Here is a 19,099-nt window from a genome sequence, read left to right as displayed (position 1 = left end):
TAGAGAATTAAATGTTTTATAATGGGAGTGAAATATGGATCCTGGGTCTAACAGGTGCCATCTTGGCGTCTTGGTGGATGATCTAGAAGCAGGGGCAGGGATTTAGACAATAGGGACTTGGATCTGCCAGACCTGTACCATGAACTCCTGAGACCCTTCGAACTCTCGAGTTCCCTGTGAGCCTGCCCCCTACCGTGACTCTATGTAGGCCCCTCTACCTCTACTGCCATTGCACTCTGCCTCAAGTCTCCTGATTCTCCTCAGATCACCAAGGTGCCCCTCTTCACCTCTCCATTAGAGTTTTAATCTTCTCTGTTGATAATTGTTTTCCTGCTCTTTCTTTACTATCCCTGTGGCTCAGTTTCCTAACAGTATTAAATACATTGGAGGCTGCAAGGGGTTTTTCTTTTGCGGGGGGGGGCATGTGTCAGCAGCTTTGTAATACAGACTCCCAATTTAACTTGTCAGAATGTAGATTCTCTATCTTGCCATCGAATTCTTGTGTAACAGGAGGAATCAGCAGTTCCTAAATGTTATGTCCTGATAGACAAAGCATGCAGCCTGGCCCAGACTCCAGTCATGCAGCATCCAGCCACTCATCCTAAATGAGGAGCTGAGATCTTGGTGATGAGTAGCCTGGTACTCAAGAGATGCCCTAATATTCCTGAAAATGGAACACTCATTAGTGGTTTTTTGTTTTTGTTTTTTTCTGGCGGTTGCTCAAAGTTGTCCATTTAAACAGCAATGTGTGGGCTATTATGGGCTAATTAGACTCACTTTTGAATAATTACATAATAAATAATCCAAATTTAAATGCAGGACATAATTATCATCTAATCAGGCTCTAAAAATACGATCTAGTAAGTGATATATTCCTTTAAATGGCTGAGATTACTTATTTAATGAAAAGATGCACCTTGTTCAAGATATGTATCTTTATTCCTAATGTGGTTAACGAGATCAGTTCAATAGAAATCCTTTGATCTTTTCTTGAAATAGCACACTGGAAAAACCACTTAATATTGCATGGTAATTGTAGCATATTTACTGTAATTAATAGTAATACATGTGATGGAAATTTTGCCATTAAATTTATAACATGGAATTATTTCAGTGAACATCTTGAAATTAGTCCTATATTTTTGAAATGCTCAAAGTTGAGAGAAACAATCTTCTGCAGTCCAAGAAACCAAGGACCCATCTTTTCTAAACTGGGGGTAGGTGGGGGGTAATACTAACTAGCAGCTCTTTCTTATTACATGAATAATTTAGCCTCTCTGAATCTCATCAGCTAGGGAAATACTTAAGGTTTGTAAAACAATGAAGTGGAATAATGTTTATAAGCACTAAGAACAACAATGAACACAGAGTAAGGCTTTACTGAATACAAGGGATTATTCCTATCTCTCATTACCTCTAAAATTCGAACCCAGATCAATGAGATGTAACTGATGTGCTATTAACACGCATCCTATGTAAAAGGTGTTGAAAAGTTGCTTTTGCTGAATCCACAAGTTAACTAAAAACATTATGAAGGCTGAGTACCCAGCCCCTACTTCAGAACTTTGTCTTCTCGTCTGAGCCAACCTCCCCTGAAGACCCTGAAGACCCTTTGCAATCACCTTGGATTCCTGCAAGGACAGGATTTACCCCCAAGCATCTTGTCACACCAGGCAAGAATCCCCTCACACATGAAAATGCAATATCTTCTTCTTTCTATCTTGTGGCAAAAAGAAAACTATCCCAAAGGAAGAAAAGAGACAAAAATCTCAGGCTGGACCACCTGCCAGACAACAGTGAGAGCTTGTTCCTGCTCGCCTTAAGAGATGAAGTGGTAACTTCTCCGGAACGACCCCTCCCCCATCCTCACCCCCAGTACACACCGAGATAAGGATGAACTAGGTCACTCCTAGGACTGGGGAAGTTTAATAATTATGCTTACCTCTCACCCCCTGCTTCACAGTTCTTTGCATAATAAAACCTAAAGCTCATGTCTGTACCTTGAAAGATGGATGAAGCTGGTCTGAGCAGCAGTTTTCCCATGGCATGTCCGTGCCATGTAATGAGTCTCCCTTCTGTGTCCTTCACCATGTCTCTTTATTTAGCAGACAGAAGAGCGTGGATCTGATATGTGGAACTCCTGGAGTTCAGGCTTTGTGTCTAAAAACCCCGGTTTCACTTTGAGGGGCTTTACTAATCACCACATCTCCAATCTCCACTGGCTTAGCTAACATGTAAAGGATGCCACCAAAAATGGAATGATCCTAACTCTTTTCTTGGGATGAATCAGATAGTCTATTATTTAGTAGAGCTTCCAATGTTCTCATTTAAGCCAAAGATGTAATTGATTGGAAATTGGCATACTCTTCTATAAGCTACCCACTTCCCAAATGTCAAGAGAATTTGAAACCTAAGGGGGAGCCCCTAGACATAGGAAGCTCAATCTTTTCTTTTGGTAATAAATAGCAAATTGGAGATAATCATTGGGAGGCTCCCAGGCTGAGAAATTCATTATTTTCATTTGAGGTTCTTGATCTCCACATAAAAATTACTTTTTCTAAACACTCCTATGAGGCTTGAGAAAAGGTTTTATACAGAAATAGAACCAAACTAAGGCAGCTGTGGTGGCACAGGATCATAATTCCAGCACGGAGGTCAAGCTGGATGACATAGCAAGACCATTGATGTGAATAAAAAAGAGAGGTGGCAAAAATATGCGTGTATGTGTATAATATGCATGGTAATTAACAAGGAACAATGAACACAACTTATAAGCAAGTATGATCTTCAGCCTGCTTTTATATATTAAAACATTCATTTTGGCAATCATGTAGCTTGGCTGAGGAACAACCACAGAAGGAGCAAGAGCAAGCTTTGTTTTTTTGTTTGTTTGTTTTTGTTTTTCTGAGAAACTGTAAGGAAAAGGTCATCCTTCTGTCATGTGTTTAGCAGCGTAAGCCAGGCATCTTAGGATAATGGTGGTTTGTGATGTAAGGACCAGTGACTGCTGCTCTTTTGTATATGACATCATATTTGGGGTTCAGGCACATGCCTGAATTGCATGGTCTCCTTTTTTGTATTCTAAGCCTTGTTTGTACCAATGTGGCCTTCCCATTCAGGGATCATCATGCAGGACAGGGTAGCTGGAAGCAAGTATAGCCAAGTTCCATATGCTGTCACTCAGGGGGTCGTGCCTGCTCGAGTTTCTACAGGTCCAGTTCTGTCTACTTCCCATCAGGAGGCCTGAGTATTTTCATCAGTTACGCATTCAATTTTCAGCCAGGAAAAGCAACAGCATTATATAAAGGGGGAAAAAATAACTAGAATATTATTTTTATGTAACTGAACTAGGGAAAAGAAAAACTGTCATTTATGCTGTACTTTATGCCAGGTATTATAGTAAGTACCTTGAATATGTTAATTTTAATTCTTGCAGCACTCTTAAAAAATTAAGTGATATTTTACTGCCCAAGGTAAAAAAACAGAAAAGAAAAAAAAATAAAAAATGTAACTACAATGGGATCTAGGGTAGAATACCCCCTTGATAGAAGAAAATTCCAGGCATAAATTCCATTTTTGCTCTCTGGGCTTGGCACAGAAGTGGTTTTACATTAGGGCTCAATAATATTCGAACAATAATAGAATTGATAACTAAAAAACTCTCCTCTTCATTAAGAGTTCTAAGTGGAACCATACTGTAATTTGAACTTATGGAACACTTGATAAAAGGTGTAATTTATTGGTGTTCAAGAAGAGGCTAGGATTTTTTTTGTACTTGTTTGTTTCATTAGCAGCCTTAGGAATAAAGAGAGAGCATGGTACATTTGCATTGGAAATGCTATTTTTGAAGTTGGAGTTAGGTCTGAGTGAAGAGAAAACTTTCATGTGTAAATCCCCAGGGAGAGTGAAATATCCAGAAGATTAGGGCAATGAACTTAAAAAAAGATACTTCACTCATTGGAAATAACTATTTTCACTTGCTTAGAGAATTTTTTAAAGTATGTTCAGAGAAGACAAAAATGTTCATTTCTGAAAACATACTTCAGTGTATCACAGTCTTCTAAAAAGTCACTTTTCCAAAACTCGATCTTTTATCAAAAATTATTTTTGTCAATATCTATCTCACAGTACCCAAGACCTCCAAAAATCAGCAATGGTAATTACTGATGAAATTATTTTATGCATGTAGATGTTGTTTTCAACAAATAGAAAAGTAGCAAAGAGATGCTGGAAAATGAGTGCATTTGTGAACAAAGGCCTTAAGAGAGGGATCTTACAGTGGAACGGACATTCAGATTCAAGCAAGATAAAAGAAAATATCCCTCTTCTTAAATAATAATTGGAAGAATAGAAATAAATATCATATAACTAAGTATTTTGTAGCCAGGCGGCAGTAAGAAGGGAATGGAGAAAATCATGGGGAGGTAGACAGAAAAGCCAAAGGAGACAGAGATTTCACAGGCAAGATGCAATGGGAAAAGAGAATCTCACTGTGGTGGATGGGAATCTGCAATCTCAAAAATGTGAAAGTCCACTCTCCCACCTCTCCAGGTAACAGACACTTGAATTTCTTGAAGTGGCCCACACCTAGCTGAATCAAGATCTGCTCTATGGATTTGCATAACAGGCTTGTAGAACCAAGCCTGCCTAAATTACTTCAGGCCAGAACCAAAATCTTGCAAAGCCGGCCTGGAAACCTTTATACTCCCAGCCACCTTCACCCAGGATACTACTCAAGTCCCTCCATCCCAGCCCCCAGCATGCCATGCCTCCTGTCTCATGACTTTCCTTGGGACATCATAGCACCTCCATTAACTCTTCAACTCTTCATTAAACTTGATCTGCTTTGTTGAGTTCGTTGTTTGCTCTTTCTTTATTCTAGTACCCTCACCACTCCGTTTCCTAACAATGGTAATATACTTTCAAGACTAAGGAGAAGGGATAAGGTGTAAGGTGAGAAGACCAGCTTATGGCAAAATTTGAAATTTCAACAGGAATTGATGGCTTCAAAACTAAAGAGTAAGAGGTAAAACACTGAAGGAAGAAACGATCTCCTTATTTTTCTCCTTTCCTTCATGTCTTTTCCTTCCACTCCATCATCCTGCTTCTTAGGTCCAGTTTCCACAGAGAAAGTCAGGGACTCTGATCTAGTCAATTTCGAAAAAAATGATGGATTCCTATAAACAAGGATGGAATAATTGACTCATTTAGCTTAAGAGAAATGAAAAAGCGACAGTTTAAGTAGTATTGGAGTACTAGCTATTTAGTAAGGTCTCTGCGTAAAGACAATGATAGCCTAGATTGAGCCAGCAAAGTGGAGTGCAGGCCAGAGGAAAACCAGAAAGATCTGTAATTACAGTCTCATTACTGTTTGTGTAGCATATAAACTGCTGACAAAGACCATCTTCAAAAGCACACTATTTATGCAAGCAAACTCAACTACACACACACATATATATAAATATAAATATATAGAGAGAGATAGATATATAATCTACACACACATTCTCTAGACTTGTATTTTGAAATAATTCTTAAGGTAGGATGTCAGAGAAGATGAAACACAACAAAATAGCAGATGTCAGAGAAAATGAGACAGAAGAATATCCCGGTGTGAAGGATTAATGCCAGAAAGATTGGAGTTAGGCCTATGAATATAGGAGTGATGGGGGGGGGAGGGAAACTGAGGGTGGGAAAAGGCAGAGAAATGAAAGAAATATCATGACAGAAAAAGCAATGCCTCCCCATTTTTTTAAGTGGCATACAGAATAGTAAGAATACCAAGAAAAACAAATGCATAGCATCTTGGCCAAGGGTCACAGGATGGTGTTACGAGATGGCCAAGGACCCGATCTGTCTATATAACCAAGAAGAACTGACTGTAGAGATCAATGAGGCAGGAGACATTAATATCTGCTCATCAGAGATGTAAGAATTAACCACGACTGATGTTTGGGGAGCTGAGGGTTCTGTCTATGGGCTGGAGTCTAGGAAGGAGGTAGATATACAGCCAGTCATACCTATCCCACCCCACTGGTGCTGACTGAGAGCTTCTGCTCCCCACTTTACACAGCAGCTGCTCCTAAGTGCTTGAATCTAGTAGCCATGTTGAATGAAGTAGAAAGATTCAATAAGAGAAAATGGAGGCTGGGCCTCCAGGATTATTTTCTTTTTGAGTATCAGAATGAATAAGTTTATGTAAAAAATACCAAGATTACCAAGAATGCAAATTATTCTGTGGTGGCAAGTAGTTCTCCCAAGCTTCTTGGTAATGTTCATGAAAACCATGAGCTAGCGGATCGTGCTGGGTCCATATCTACGACAGTCATTTTGTTATCACAAGTAAGGAAATGATCTTAAGCACTTCACAAAAGAAACGGAAAGGACTCTAATTCTTGGTATTCTTAATATCTGGAATCAAATCCAGACTGTGATTCATTTATTTTTAGAGTCCTCAGTCTCCATTGAGTGGCTCAAACCTTTTGTATGGAAACAGTATTTACCTGTCAGTCACATGAGAAGGGATGCAAACATCATAAAGAGGAGAAGAAATTATGCATCATCTATCAGTAAAGACAATCAGCTTGAATTTGACAGAAACAAGGCAAGTCACCAAACTTTCTCCATTAATCTCTCAAGGTCTAACCAGCTGTTTGTTTCATTTCAGCCATAACAAACTTGTTTCCACAATTTGGAAATATATCACTTAAGATAATTTGCTGGCAAAGTGAATGTTGGGGACTTTTTGTCCGTAGAAAGGTCAAATAATTTTGCACAGTGCACAGTAATTTTTGTTTTTATTTAGCCTGACAATTTTACTCAGCAACCCCAAGGAAAGCCCATAATACTGTTGTATGGAAAATTATGTCATGAATGAATGGAAAGTAAGTATTAAGGTAGCACTCAGTACGCTGTCACCAATTGCTTTCTTGAAATATATATTCTTGGTGGTATTATTTTTTAAAAAACACACTTTTTCTTAAAACAAGGGGAAAAGAATCATCCACATGAGAAGCAAAGGCCCTTCTCTCTCAATGCACCACTGTATCTTTCTACATGCGAAGGCAGGCTCTTCTAAAAAATGTATCATGCAACAGTAAAGCCAAGGAAGTAAGAAAAAAAAATTCGACTAACCTAACCCACCTGAGCTCGGCTCACAGGGGTCAATGTCCTCATCGTCGCTAGGACACTCTGCGGAGGCCACCAGGATGTCATCTGTGGTCTGCAAAGGAATCAGAGTCAGTAGATTAATCTCAAGGATTCTAAGATTCCTTTTACCTTTTTCATTGGACACCGGAATTGCAGAGTTATCTCAGAGTCTCAGAAACCAAATCCAATCATTTCCCTTTCAAAAGACACAAAACTTCAGCCACCTATCTTAATCCTTCCTCCCCCATGGAAATATCCGCAGATAGGTGAAAACTTGATCACAGCTTATTTCACAAGAGAATATAGAGCTGGTTGGTGGTAGCCAACGTGTCGACATCCATCCATTCAATTGCAGAGAGAAGTGGCACCCAGCAGCTTACAGCTGTTTAAAACAACCTGGTGGAAATGGATGATTTGAAATTTATGACAGCCCTGGAGGGCTACAATGTGTGCATCAGTGAGTTTTATGTAGTACTTGTGCTTGGCTTCGTGAAACCAGAAGTACCATCACCTCTTATATTCATGACCAGGTAGAGTTTGATAAATCTTTGAAATGTACGTTGGCATTATTAGGAAACACAGATTAAGCAGAGAATTAGATTTCACAGATGTGAAGATTTTTTAAGAAAAGGGCAGCAAATATAATCTATTGAAGGTACTTTTCAGTTGAGCTTTTATGCTCAAATTTCATTTTTACTATATTCAGAGAGTGGGTATTGTTTCTCTCTCGTCCTCTCCATCATTTAAGTTTCATAAAAAATGAGAAGTATGATGTGGGACAGGCAATAGCATCCAGTTGCTTCATTGCATTTACAGCCCCAGAAATAACACGCACTTTAATGAAAAGCAGTTGCATAAATCCAAGCAGTTAGTCACATAATCAACACACTGACAAGCATCAAAGGTTGTTTTATCGCTGCCTCTTACAAGCAGCAGTAAAGTCAGCATGGTGTTTGTGTGGATGGTGTGGAGGTTTATATCAGATTTGGCTGATGCTAGAATAGAACAGACAAAGACTGGGGTACAAGAAGAAAAAATATCTCATTCCCTCTGCTACATGTTAAGATTTGGGTTGGTGAGAGGATATTCAGTAGCAAAATTGGATGACTCTTCATTTAAAAGTGGTGCTAAGCAGGGTGCTGGTAGCTCAGGCCTGTAATTCTGTCTACTGAGGAGGTTGAGATATGACAGTTGGTTTGAAGCCAGCCTGGGAAAGAAAAATCCACGAGATTCTTATCTCCAACTAACCACCAAAAAGCCAGAAGAGGAGCTGTGCCTCAAATGGTAGAGCACCAGCCTTGAGCAAAAAATGTTGAGGGATAGTGCCCAGGCCTTGAGTTCAAGCCCCAGTACAGGCATTAAAAAAAAAAAAAATGGAATTCAAATAATACAGTAAAAGCAGAAATAGGATGTGACTTGCATGTATTAAAGAAGTGCCTAATATAATGTCAGGGATTAAAGTATACATTTTTATAAAAAGCAAATTCTAATATTCTAAGACCTAGAGGAATGAAAAGTTGCACATATTAGGTTTAACAATCTTTCAAGTGAAGGATCTTTAAAGAATACAGAATCTAAATTATTTAACTCCCATTTCCTGTGTGGGGAACAGAAAATATTTCTTTGTTTTTCTATTTCTATTTTACCCTGTTATACTAAAATAAATCCTTGCTAAAACTTTTTAACAAGAAAAGAATACAGATGTTATTGCTTCACAATGTAACGTGAAATAAATACAAGCCAATAAGGAGCATTTTGAGACAGGTTTGTATTATGTTGCTTTTAGTTCTTCTAGGAAGATTTGGGGATTCATTGCTTTTGTTGCTGTTATGTTGTATATGTAGAAGTTCAAACTATTGATTCCTGGGAATATAATGGCTAATGGTGAAAACGATCAGCAAATGTTAGGTAGTCATGCACCTAACTCTCTAAAAGGAAATATCCATCCTTCTCTTGGTACTAGTTTACCTTGCAGGATAACATCCAAATTGCCATGACAATAACAAGCCATTGGATTATGTGGATTGGCAGGGCAATTGTTCCAGTAATCAACTTTATTCTAGGGCCAACATAACTGCAAAGCTGCTTCTATCCTCAGCCCGAATGGAAACATTTTTGAATTAATCAAAATTAAATTAGGTAGTGAATTCGAATAAGTTGCAAGAGAACGTTTAATTTTTTTCTTTCGTTCTTTTTTTTATTGTGAAAATACCGTACAGAGGAGTTACAATTACATGGGCAAAATAACAAGTACATTTCCTATGAAGCATTGTTGCCTCCTCTTTGTTTCCCCTTCCCATCCCTTAATTTTTTTTCTTGAAGAATTTTAAATACATATAATTAACAAAGTGTTACTGTTGTCATACTCTCTCTCTCTATATTATATATATATATACATATATATATATATATATTCTGATTAAATATTGCAAGCCAGTTGTTCCTGTCTAAACAGGGATTCTGTTTCATTTTCTTTCCTCTACCCAAAGAAATATTTTTGTCAAGTCCAGAGGTATTTTAAGCTCTAGGTGGGGATGTAATTTAGTAAATAGGGACCGGCAATATTGGTAAATGATCTAAAATGCACACCAATCTCTATTAGCAAAAAAAAAAATTTTTCTCTAAAACGTCAATTGTGCCAAAATTAAGATAATTTTAAACCTGTTCTATGCTTTACTTTTCTTACCTGAAAAAAAAAAGAAATGGAGGGTTTAAAAGGTCTGTTGTTTTAAGGATTAAATCATTCCAGAAAAAGAATCTAGAAAAAACAACTTTTAACTGTTCATCAAAAACATTCATGTACTCAACATGGTTTTTGATATTTCATGAAAGTAGCATCACTTGGAATTGTTTTGCGCTGATTATAAATAATACAGTTGTATATCTTAAAAATGGAAAGTTCTGCATAAAAATTATGTTTAACCCAAGAGCCCATGTTAGTGTTTTTACATATATAGTAGCTATTGTGATCCTTTTTGCATGCACTCACCATCTCTGATAGTGTGGGTTCAACTTGTGACTTAGGCAAACATTAAATATAAATACAGAGGGTCATTTCTTAAATTAAACTCATGGGCTGCCAATCTGTGACTTAGTAGCTACTGTTTAATACAGATCCACTTATTCAGATGATTCCAGTCAAATTTGCCTTTCAAGCTATTTTCTTTTGGAATAATTTCACCACAAACAATGTAATGTCCTCAATATTTTATCTCATAATAAATAAAAGAACAAAAAATATTACAGTATAAAATCTTGTATAACATTCTTTTAGTAAAAAAAATCCTTATACTAATACAACATTCTTGTAAAGCTGCATTTTAGTTTTTATTATACTTTTCCTGTTGTAATAAATATGCGTATGTATTCTTCATTTTCATTTATTATTTTCCTACAAAAATTAGAAACCAGTCTAGTCTTGTGAATAAAAGATCTCAAATCCATGGACACCTTGGCAGAAAATCATCACAGTATGAAAAATCAGAAAGTGGTTCAACTATAAGGGGGAAAATCAAATTTCATTTTGGAAGGGGAATTAACTGAACAATCTTCTAGCCAAGACTGTGTAATTTAAATTTAATTCACCGTGTTTGAAGCTGTCTCTCTATGACTTACTGGGGAGAGAATGGTAGGAAAAAAAACCCCTCAAATATGTCACATTAATCAATTCTATTCTTTAGTATACTTCTCCTGGATGTTCACAACCTTTTTCAGAAAAGTGGCAACCTGCTGTAAGAGACAGAATAGTGATCAAGCCAAAGCATTAGCTTTACATAACAGTCCATTTATAAAAGTGTCTCTAATTGTGTCTTTAGCCACTCACAGGTCAAAGCATCAGGCTGATCTTCCCGCATGGAAAGGGGTGGATGAATGCACATGGCACACATCTGTTCCTGTTTAAAATGTCTACTGACCTCAACTCGCTCTATCTTTAGGAAAACAATGACTTGGAAAGACTAAGAAATAAAAGCTCCACAACTTGATCCATCATTCTCTGCATGTATGCACTAACAGGTGGTAATTGTAGAAAGTGTAATCAGGTTGGGGAGAAAGAACTCTTTACTGTATGTACAAAGGTCAGATCAATTTACTTAATATTCAATGATGTTAGGGGAAGACTACTTGATGGTTTAGGAACTCCAGAAATACTGATGTGTCTGTTCCTTTCTTTCTTGCAAGTAGACTTAGAATTGATTCTGTCATTAATTTACTCTATATTTGCTTCTCACTTTCAAAGACAGCCCAACTATAAATCTACATGGTTAAAAATATATAACGAAAGATGAATAAATCTAGTATTTAATATCATTACTAAGAACCACATACCCATACCTACAGTTTATTTCTCATGAAAAAACAGTTATGCTGGTCACTGGTACATTCCAATAAAGACCATTACTAGAAGAATGAAATGAAACAAAACAGTCAAATAGAAAACCACTACCAAACAAAAAAATAGACAAAAGTCAATAATGATAAAGATAATGATAATGATAATAATAACCTCAAACAGGAAAAAAAGGTACTTTGAGAGGAAAAGAGAAAATTCCAACTATGCTATAAGATACCCACTATGAGTTTTATTTGTACAAAACAAGTCTTAACTTTTGTTTCTGAACAGCTACACTCTATCTTCTGATATATCCAAATACAAAGTAAAATATACCTATCATCTCAAGTAATCGTGATCACATATGTAGTGCAAAAACAAGAATGTTCTATTTGGTTAACTGAGGGAGACTTGTTGGTAATGCTTTTGTCTATGAAGACCTGGTCTCCATAATGAAATCTAATAGTTTCTCCAGATTAATTTACTTCAGAAAAGATTTATCATTAGGTTAGGTTCCTTGGAAACACATATAACAAAGGCAGAGTCACACATTCTCCAAGACAAGTTCAGTCCATCCACCTATGGAACAAAAAATTTCTAAGAGAGAGAAGAAGCCACAGTTGTCATCAAGACGAAAAAGAAAACAAACAAAAAATAGCCCAATTGTAAAATATAGAATTCCCAAAGAATAATGAACTTGATAAACTTAAATCTAAATCTAAATAAATTTGGTGTGTGTGTGTGTGTGTGTGTGTGTGTGTGTGTGTGTGTGTGTATACATATGTGTTAGGGGTTAAACTCAAGGCTTGGTTCTGTCTCTTAAGTTTTCCCTCTATGTTGGTGCTTTTTTACTTGAGCTATAGCTCCACTTCTGGCTTTCTAGTGGTTGATTCAAGTCAAAAGTCTCACAGACTTTCCTGCCTGGGCTGGCTTCCCCAGATCTCAGTTTCCAGAATATGTATGATTATAAGCATGAGCTATGAATTCCTTGACCAAATCAGTATTTTAACTAATCAATAATCCTATGATGTGGACAAAAGTGGTCTGGAGCATGGCTCATGTAGTGTAACACCTGTTGAGGAGGAACACAGCCTTAGTTCAAACACTATTAGCACACACTCACACTCACATTCACACTCACATATATATACTACTATATTGAGTAAAAGGGCAAAAGGAATTTAGATGCTGTATAGGTATTGGGGTAGTTTCCATTGTTTCAATCAATTTTTGGTTCTTGTTGTTTTTCTCAAGTAGCAGACATTATATAAAAATGTCAGTCTCATTGCTCCCTATTTAACAATTTTTTAAAATGAGTTTCAATGTTTAAAGGACAAATTTTAGTTCCAGCACATGAATAACCAATATATCAAGGAACAATTAGTAAACAAGAATTAAGCATCTCAGTAATAGATATTATTTTTTGGAAAGGGGAATAAAAATATATTCACTATATATAAAGATATAAATTTTGGTTCCTACTTCCAATAAATTTTGTTCCCACTGTACTTTAAAGATGATAAATAAATCACTAATTAATATAAGTTAATTACAATAGCTTACATTTCTTGAAATGTAACAATGGTCTTGTATCTGTTTCTTAATTTTGTATTCAACAATATTTACCCCAAACAAACAATGGTGGTAGAGCTATTCTGACTATTATAGCTAAGAGTTTGCTAAAAAAAAAAAAAAAGTCAACTTATTTTTATGTGGATTTACCCCATTTGAACATGTGAACATGGGCATTCATAAATATTTAGTACAAAGCTTAACTATCCCGGAAAGCAACCAGCTTTCACATTTCTTTAATACTCTTTATCAATCAGTGCTCAAGAATATTACAAAAAGTGACCATCATTCAGATGTCTTCTTGAGAAAAAGGCAAACTTGAAAGCCATTCAATTTTCTTGAAAGTTTTTTTAGCTGCTTAAAAATGTATGCAGTGATTTCTCAGCAGTTAAAATGGGGTTGAAGAAGGACACAAATGAGGGTGGGGTAATAAGTAACAAGTTCAACAAGAAATGTACTCACTACCTTACTTATGTAACTATAACAATGACATTGACAATAAGGCTTAAAATTATTTTTAAATAAGGTTGAGTAGAAAAACTCTACCATGGAAAAGAGATCACATGCTTTCTGTATGTAGCCTGACCTTCACTTTTATGTTTATTTGATACTGGTTACCCTGACAGTTGGAAAACAGACATGAGGGGATAATGTTGCACAAAAAATAAAAATCGTTTTAAGAAATTAATAAGAGAAAGAAAAAAACGGATTTCTGCCTATGTAATGCCTAAGTATGCAAGTTAGCAAATCTTCAATTAATCAAAAAAATGGAGACTATGTTTAAAACAGGGCAACACATAGTTATTTAAAATACTTATAGTCCCAATGCACATACTGAATTTCCACTTAGTAATCTAGGCAATGCAAGGAGGAACAGTCAAAAGATTGGAAGTTTCAGGAAGGCATCAGAAGAATCAGTTCTCCTATTGTCTAAATAATTAGAATATATACGGGGATATAATACTGCAAGTAGAGGATTTCACTTACTACAAAAGACACTACACTATGGGAATAATCAAATATACTCACATTCGGCTTGTTCTGGCTTTGAATAAAGCATTTTCTGACATGATTTTGCCATCTCCAAATTAAATAAATGCCAACAGATAGTTACAAATGTAAATCCTGGCTCTTAGCTGTGTCAGTAGGAATTTTTAGTCTAACCCCTGGGATGGAATGGACCAATTAGTCACATGGGCTGAACTGAAAAACCTCAATGAGGCCAAAGCAGACTTCTTGATTGCAAAGTGCCAAACAACTAGCATGATCTCTAGATTCAGGTTTTCATGGTTCCATGAAAAAAATGTTCAGACATAGAATCATGTTGTAGTCCGGCAGTCAAGTATTTTCTCTGTTCTGAAGCAGACCTTTGTGATTATTTGTCTAAATATGCTATGTAAAATTTGAACTCTATAACTTGAGTGTAGGGATGGAGGAAAGTTGGGAGTGAAGGAAGGAAAGGGTAACATTCAGTTAAAATGCATTGTACTTATAACCTGACTTCTGGAATCGAAACCCCTTTGTATAATTACTTAATAAGACTAAACAAATATTTTTAGAAAAGGATATGAGGTAACTAGAAAACACAAAGGAAAATACAGGACACTTGAATTTGCTATGGCTATTACATTAAAAACAATTATTCTTGATGGTCATCTATTCTTGGCTCACTACAAATCTCTTCGTGACAAAGTATATGTACCATGATTATTCATTTATAACATTATTCATTTATATTCATTTATAGCTAATTAAGTCTCACAATGCACGTGAACACCTGAGGTTTATTCTCCAAGAGTATAACTCCTAAGAGTTTGAGGCAGAAAAGGTCCGACTTTTTCCAGAGATTTTTTTTTTATCTGCCTTGTAACATCTCTGGAAGTGACAACAAAATCTTATAACTGGTTTCCACATTATATTCCACTGCTGAAAATTCATGGTAGAGAAATAGAAAGAGTGACATTATCTTTTACAGAAAGAGAGAATGACTGAAGGTTACAAGGAAGACGGAGCTAAAAATGTCTTGCAATACGTTGGTCTGCCTGCTCTTACGAAGTATTCCTGCCTTCATGTAAGCACTAGATAAAGCCTACTTTATAGAGAGGACTGAGAAAGAACAGCTGACTCTCATTTTTTCTCCATCTTTTTTTTTTTTCCTGTAAGCCATTTCCCAAATCCCCATGCTTTCTTCCATGGTCTTGCATTTTAATTAAATTCCAAGGACAGTTTGCCTATATGATGTTTTCTTTCAAAATATAATTGTGGGTTTGTCTGAAATCTATCATCAGTCATCATTCTGACCAAGAAAATATGAAAGGAAACATGTAATTATACAATTGCGTTCCATTGATTCTTCCATACATTTGCCCATTTATTAATGTATTTATCCATTCATAAAAAGTTTCTAGATGCTTCTGAGTGACAGAATTATACAAAAAATTGGAAGAAGATAATGATTTGTTAAGCAAGAAGAAGCAAGGCTATGTTAACTTTTTCTGCCACTATTAATTTTTAAGCAATTGTTTAACTTTTTAAGCAATTTAACTTCTTTCTTTTTCTTGGTCTTTCCTATTTTATTTATATGATCTCCACTACCAGTATAGCTATCTCAAGAGGAGAGTATCTCATATAGTGAAGAAAGAACCAGTATGGTCTGATTCTAACCAAAGCCAACGCACTGTCATATCTCAGGTCCACCTGTGAAATGGAGGATGGAAGTAGAGAAGTTCTTTCAGTGGTCACTATTCTATCATTCAAAATCACAGAAATTTGGAACTGCTCATGGTACTAAATTTTGTGTTATAAAATCCTGTCTGGTTTCCTCTGCGAAAACATTCCTGGCCTAAGAAGTACGTATTTGTTCATTTAATTTGAGCAAATATGAGCTTTGATACTGCAGTTTTTAATTCTCCAGATTAATTTACTACAGATTAATTTCCTACATTCTATCAGGTTATTTTGCCAGTTATTCATGAGCAAGGTGAGTATAGAGGAGAATTGTCAACTTTTAACAGTGTTTAAAGAAACTTCTAAGGGAGGTAAGTTATTCTGGTAGATGTAAAATAAATGTTAACTAACCCATTCTCACTGCTTTGAATTACAAGAAGGGATAGAAATGGATAGAAAAGGAAGGCAGAAAAGGAGTGAACTTCTATGACCAAAATTACTCATTGTATCAGTAAGCATAGGAATATGAATATTTGGGAACTGAGCAGAGAGGGTTTAGAAGTAATAACTTCTCTAGATTTCTCCATATATAAAAGTGAGGAAGTTAGTTTTATATAATTTTCAGAATTATGAGCTAGGTAGACAGGTGTTCCAACATAGTATCTACTCTGTGGAAATGAATCAGGTATTTATTACATAGATACTGCTGGCTCACAAAATGTACACAATCCCACTTTGTTCCTATGACAGTCCAGTCTAGCACTGGACTCCCTAGATCTTTAGATATTGACATTCCCTTCAAATATGGTGGAATTTTCTGACAAATACATGCTTCCATATTTGAACATTCTATAAAGAGAGTATATTTTGTATTTAATATGAGAGTGCTTTTTGAAGCACCTCAGAATGCATCCAAACATTATCAGAACAAGGAGCTTCATTAGACAGCCTAGCATTATGCATGCTTTTTATGAGACAGCACTTTTGCTGAGTTCTTCCCACAGTATTTTTATACTTTGGGGTTGTTTTTTTTTTTTTTTGGCCAATCAAAACTTTGTGATAAGAAAAGATCACAAGTACACTAATATCTCTAAGCAATTAACCACATCGTTTGGATGGCTTTCCTCTCTCCAGTTTTGCATTTGCATGTCTCACTGAATTCTGCCATGTTGGTTTGAAGTGGCTTTCCTGCCTCTGTCAGCTGGATGTGCCATTTTCCTTCTTGCCTTCCTCTGCTACTCCTGCCTGCCCTCCCCCTTTCCTATTATTGTTGTGATGCAAACTGATGAAGGAACAAAACAAACCTATTCACTGGACATATGCCATCATCCTGAGAACTTCTGAAATCTCATTAAGGATAGTCTGTAAACAGAAAACTCAGAAGATAATTTTCTTTTCTCACTGACTGGCATAATTGTCATAAACCTAAGTATCAATAACAGAGTAGTGGTCTCCAATTCCGAAGAACACGTGCTCCAGAGGCTCTCCAAGTTACTACTTTACTTTTCGAACTAGAGAAACTCTAATGCTTCCTTCTTTTCTCAAACTTCACTTATCTCTTTTCCCCTCTCAATTTGCTCCTCCAGATATTCTTTGATTTATAATGCCAGAATATCAAGATTTTCTATCATGAGAAATGATAAATTAGCTCCAAGACGAAGAATGTCAGAGAGATTCTCACATAAGAAAGCCCAGGAAATTTAGAGAAAACTCAGTCATGGCTGTATCTTCCAGTACAGAAGAGCTGTGGCTTTATGTCAAAGGCGAAATTCTTCATGAGCATAGCATATTTATTTGTAGGCAATTCTCCCCGATGTATTTGAAACAATGGTAATTCCCAAATAAACTTATTGTTCTTATTCCACTGTGTTCAAGAAACCTTATTGAAACTTGATTCTGTAATCTCCATTTCTGTTTTCTTTCCAAGACTGAATCAAATAGAAACATTGAGTTTGCTGGAGGGAAATGGCAACATAATAAGAAAGGTGTATGTCTTTGTCTTTGCTTCGCTACCTAAAAAACTAAAGGTGTTTTGGCTTCTACTTAAACATAGAACCTGATACAGTTACGAAGGGATCCAGTTGTATTTATCCAGATTAGTGATTAACCAGTGTACCCCAAGCAGTGGGAAGGATACTGTTCAGAGTAGCACTTTTCTTGCTTTTCACTATTTGCTGCCTGAGGAATTAGTCAGTCTAGGTTCTGGTTGTGGGACCCAGTAATGCTGCTCTCAAGTCATTTTATATATTAGCTTGGGTATACCCTAAGTTGATATCTAGCTCTACCAATGAAGCTGTTAGAATGTGAGTGATTTACTTAAGCTCTCCTTTGTAAAATGAGAGAAATTCCTTACCAATTTCTGCAGTGTATTGGCAAGAATTATGAAAAATCTCAAGGGATGACATGACTAACATTGTTTCTAATACAAGCACTAAGCCAATCTTGGCTATCATCTTAATTATTATTTTATAAAACATTTATCCCAAGAGGGAATATGTTTCTTTTAAAGGGAGGCAAGACCCCAGGATGCTAATAACCCTAAGAGGCAGACTATGTGCTTTCGTCTTGCACTGAATACTATGGGGGAAGGGGAAGTCAAATATTGCATGAAGAATAGAAATGCACTTTTCATTTTCCTGAAGGGTCTATTTTGCTTTGCGACTTTTCAACTCCTCTTTATTTCAAAACATACTCCCCATCATTCCAAAGCATTTTTGAGTTGGAAAGTCTTACTTTAATTTTTTATTTTTTTGTTTGGTTTGGTTGCATAATAAGCTAACCACAGGTGCAAACTCACGGGCGACAGACCTTGGAATTTTGAAGTATGTTGCTATGGCAATGGTTTGCAAGAATGTGTAAGAGTTCCATCTTAGCTCACAAGCATTCAACTGAGTTCATATTTGGAGGTGCAAATCCCTAGGCATACAATGCTTGCCATTCATTATGTCTTGAAAGCGGTTGGAAATAACTGTACCTTTGCTGTTTACAGCAACAGAAATCACAGAATACCTTTATTTATTTATTTACTTATTTATTTATTCATACAAATGTGAATATCCAGGCACTCATTCTCTGTCCTAACGCTCTCTCCAGTTTGGCTGCTCTAAGAGAAGCTACGTATATACATGCAACAGTGATCATTTTCATCATTGTTGCAACCACAGGGTTGATGCTCCCACAGAGGGATAGAGGAGAAAATGTTTACTGAATTTACATGAATTTCCGCTTTCAAAACTGACATAGCCTCCAAGAAGTATAATCATTATGCAGAACTGCTATTGTAAGACAAATAGTTAGTCTAATGAATTGTGGAGGATGTTTTTAAAGGGATCCCTTCTTATAGTTCAGGAAAGGAAAGGAAATTGATTTTTTCACTAAATC

General features: G+C 36.2%; 1 protein-coding gene across 19 annotated transcripts in view; it reads right to left on the bottom strand.

Annotated features, from left to right (window-relative positions):
* The window catches only part of Nrxn1 (neurexin 1), a 1,031,461-nt gene that overhangs the window by 19,579 nt on the left and 992,783 nt on the right, over positions 1-19,099 (bottom strand). For 10 of the 19 annotated variants that reach the window (XM_042675422.1, XM_042675430.1, XM_042675427.1 and 7 more), the window contains one exon: positions 7,135-7,222. In XM_042675422.1, the coding sequence (XP_042531356.1) occupies positions 7,135-7,222 (88 nt within the window). The remainder of the gene's footprint in view (positions 1-7,134; positions 7,223-19,099) is intronic. The other 9 variants (XM_042675423.1, XM_042675428.1, XM_042675444.1 and 6 more) reach the window with 1 other exon arrangement.

This window comes from Dipodomys spectabilis, unplaced genomic scaffold (assembly GCF_019054845.1).
Source record: "Dipodomys spectabilis isolate Male_0828 unplaced genomic scaffold, ASM1905484v1 ptg000026l, whole genome shotgun sequence".
NCBI lineage: Eukaryota > Metazoa > Chordata > Mammalia > Rodentia > Heteromyidae > Dipodomys > Dipodomys spectabilis.
The sequence above is the reverse complement of the archived record's forward strand: the minus strand, read 5'-3'. Positions and strand labels throughout refer to the sequence as shown.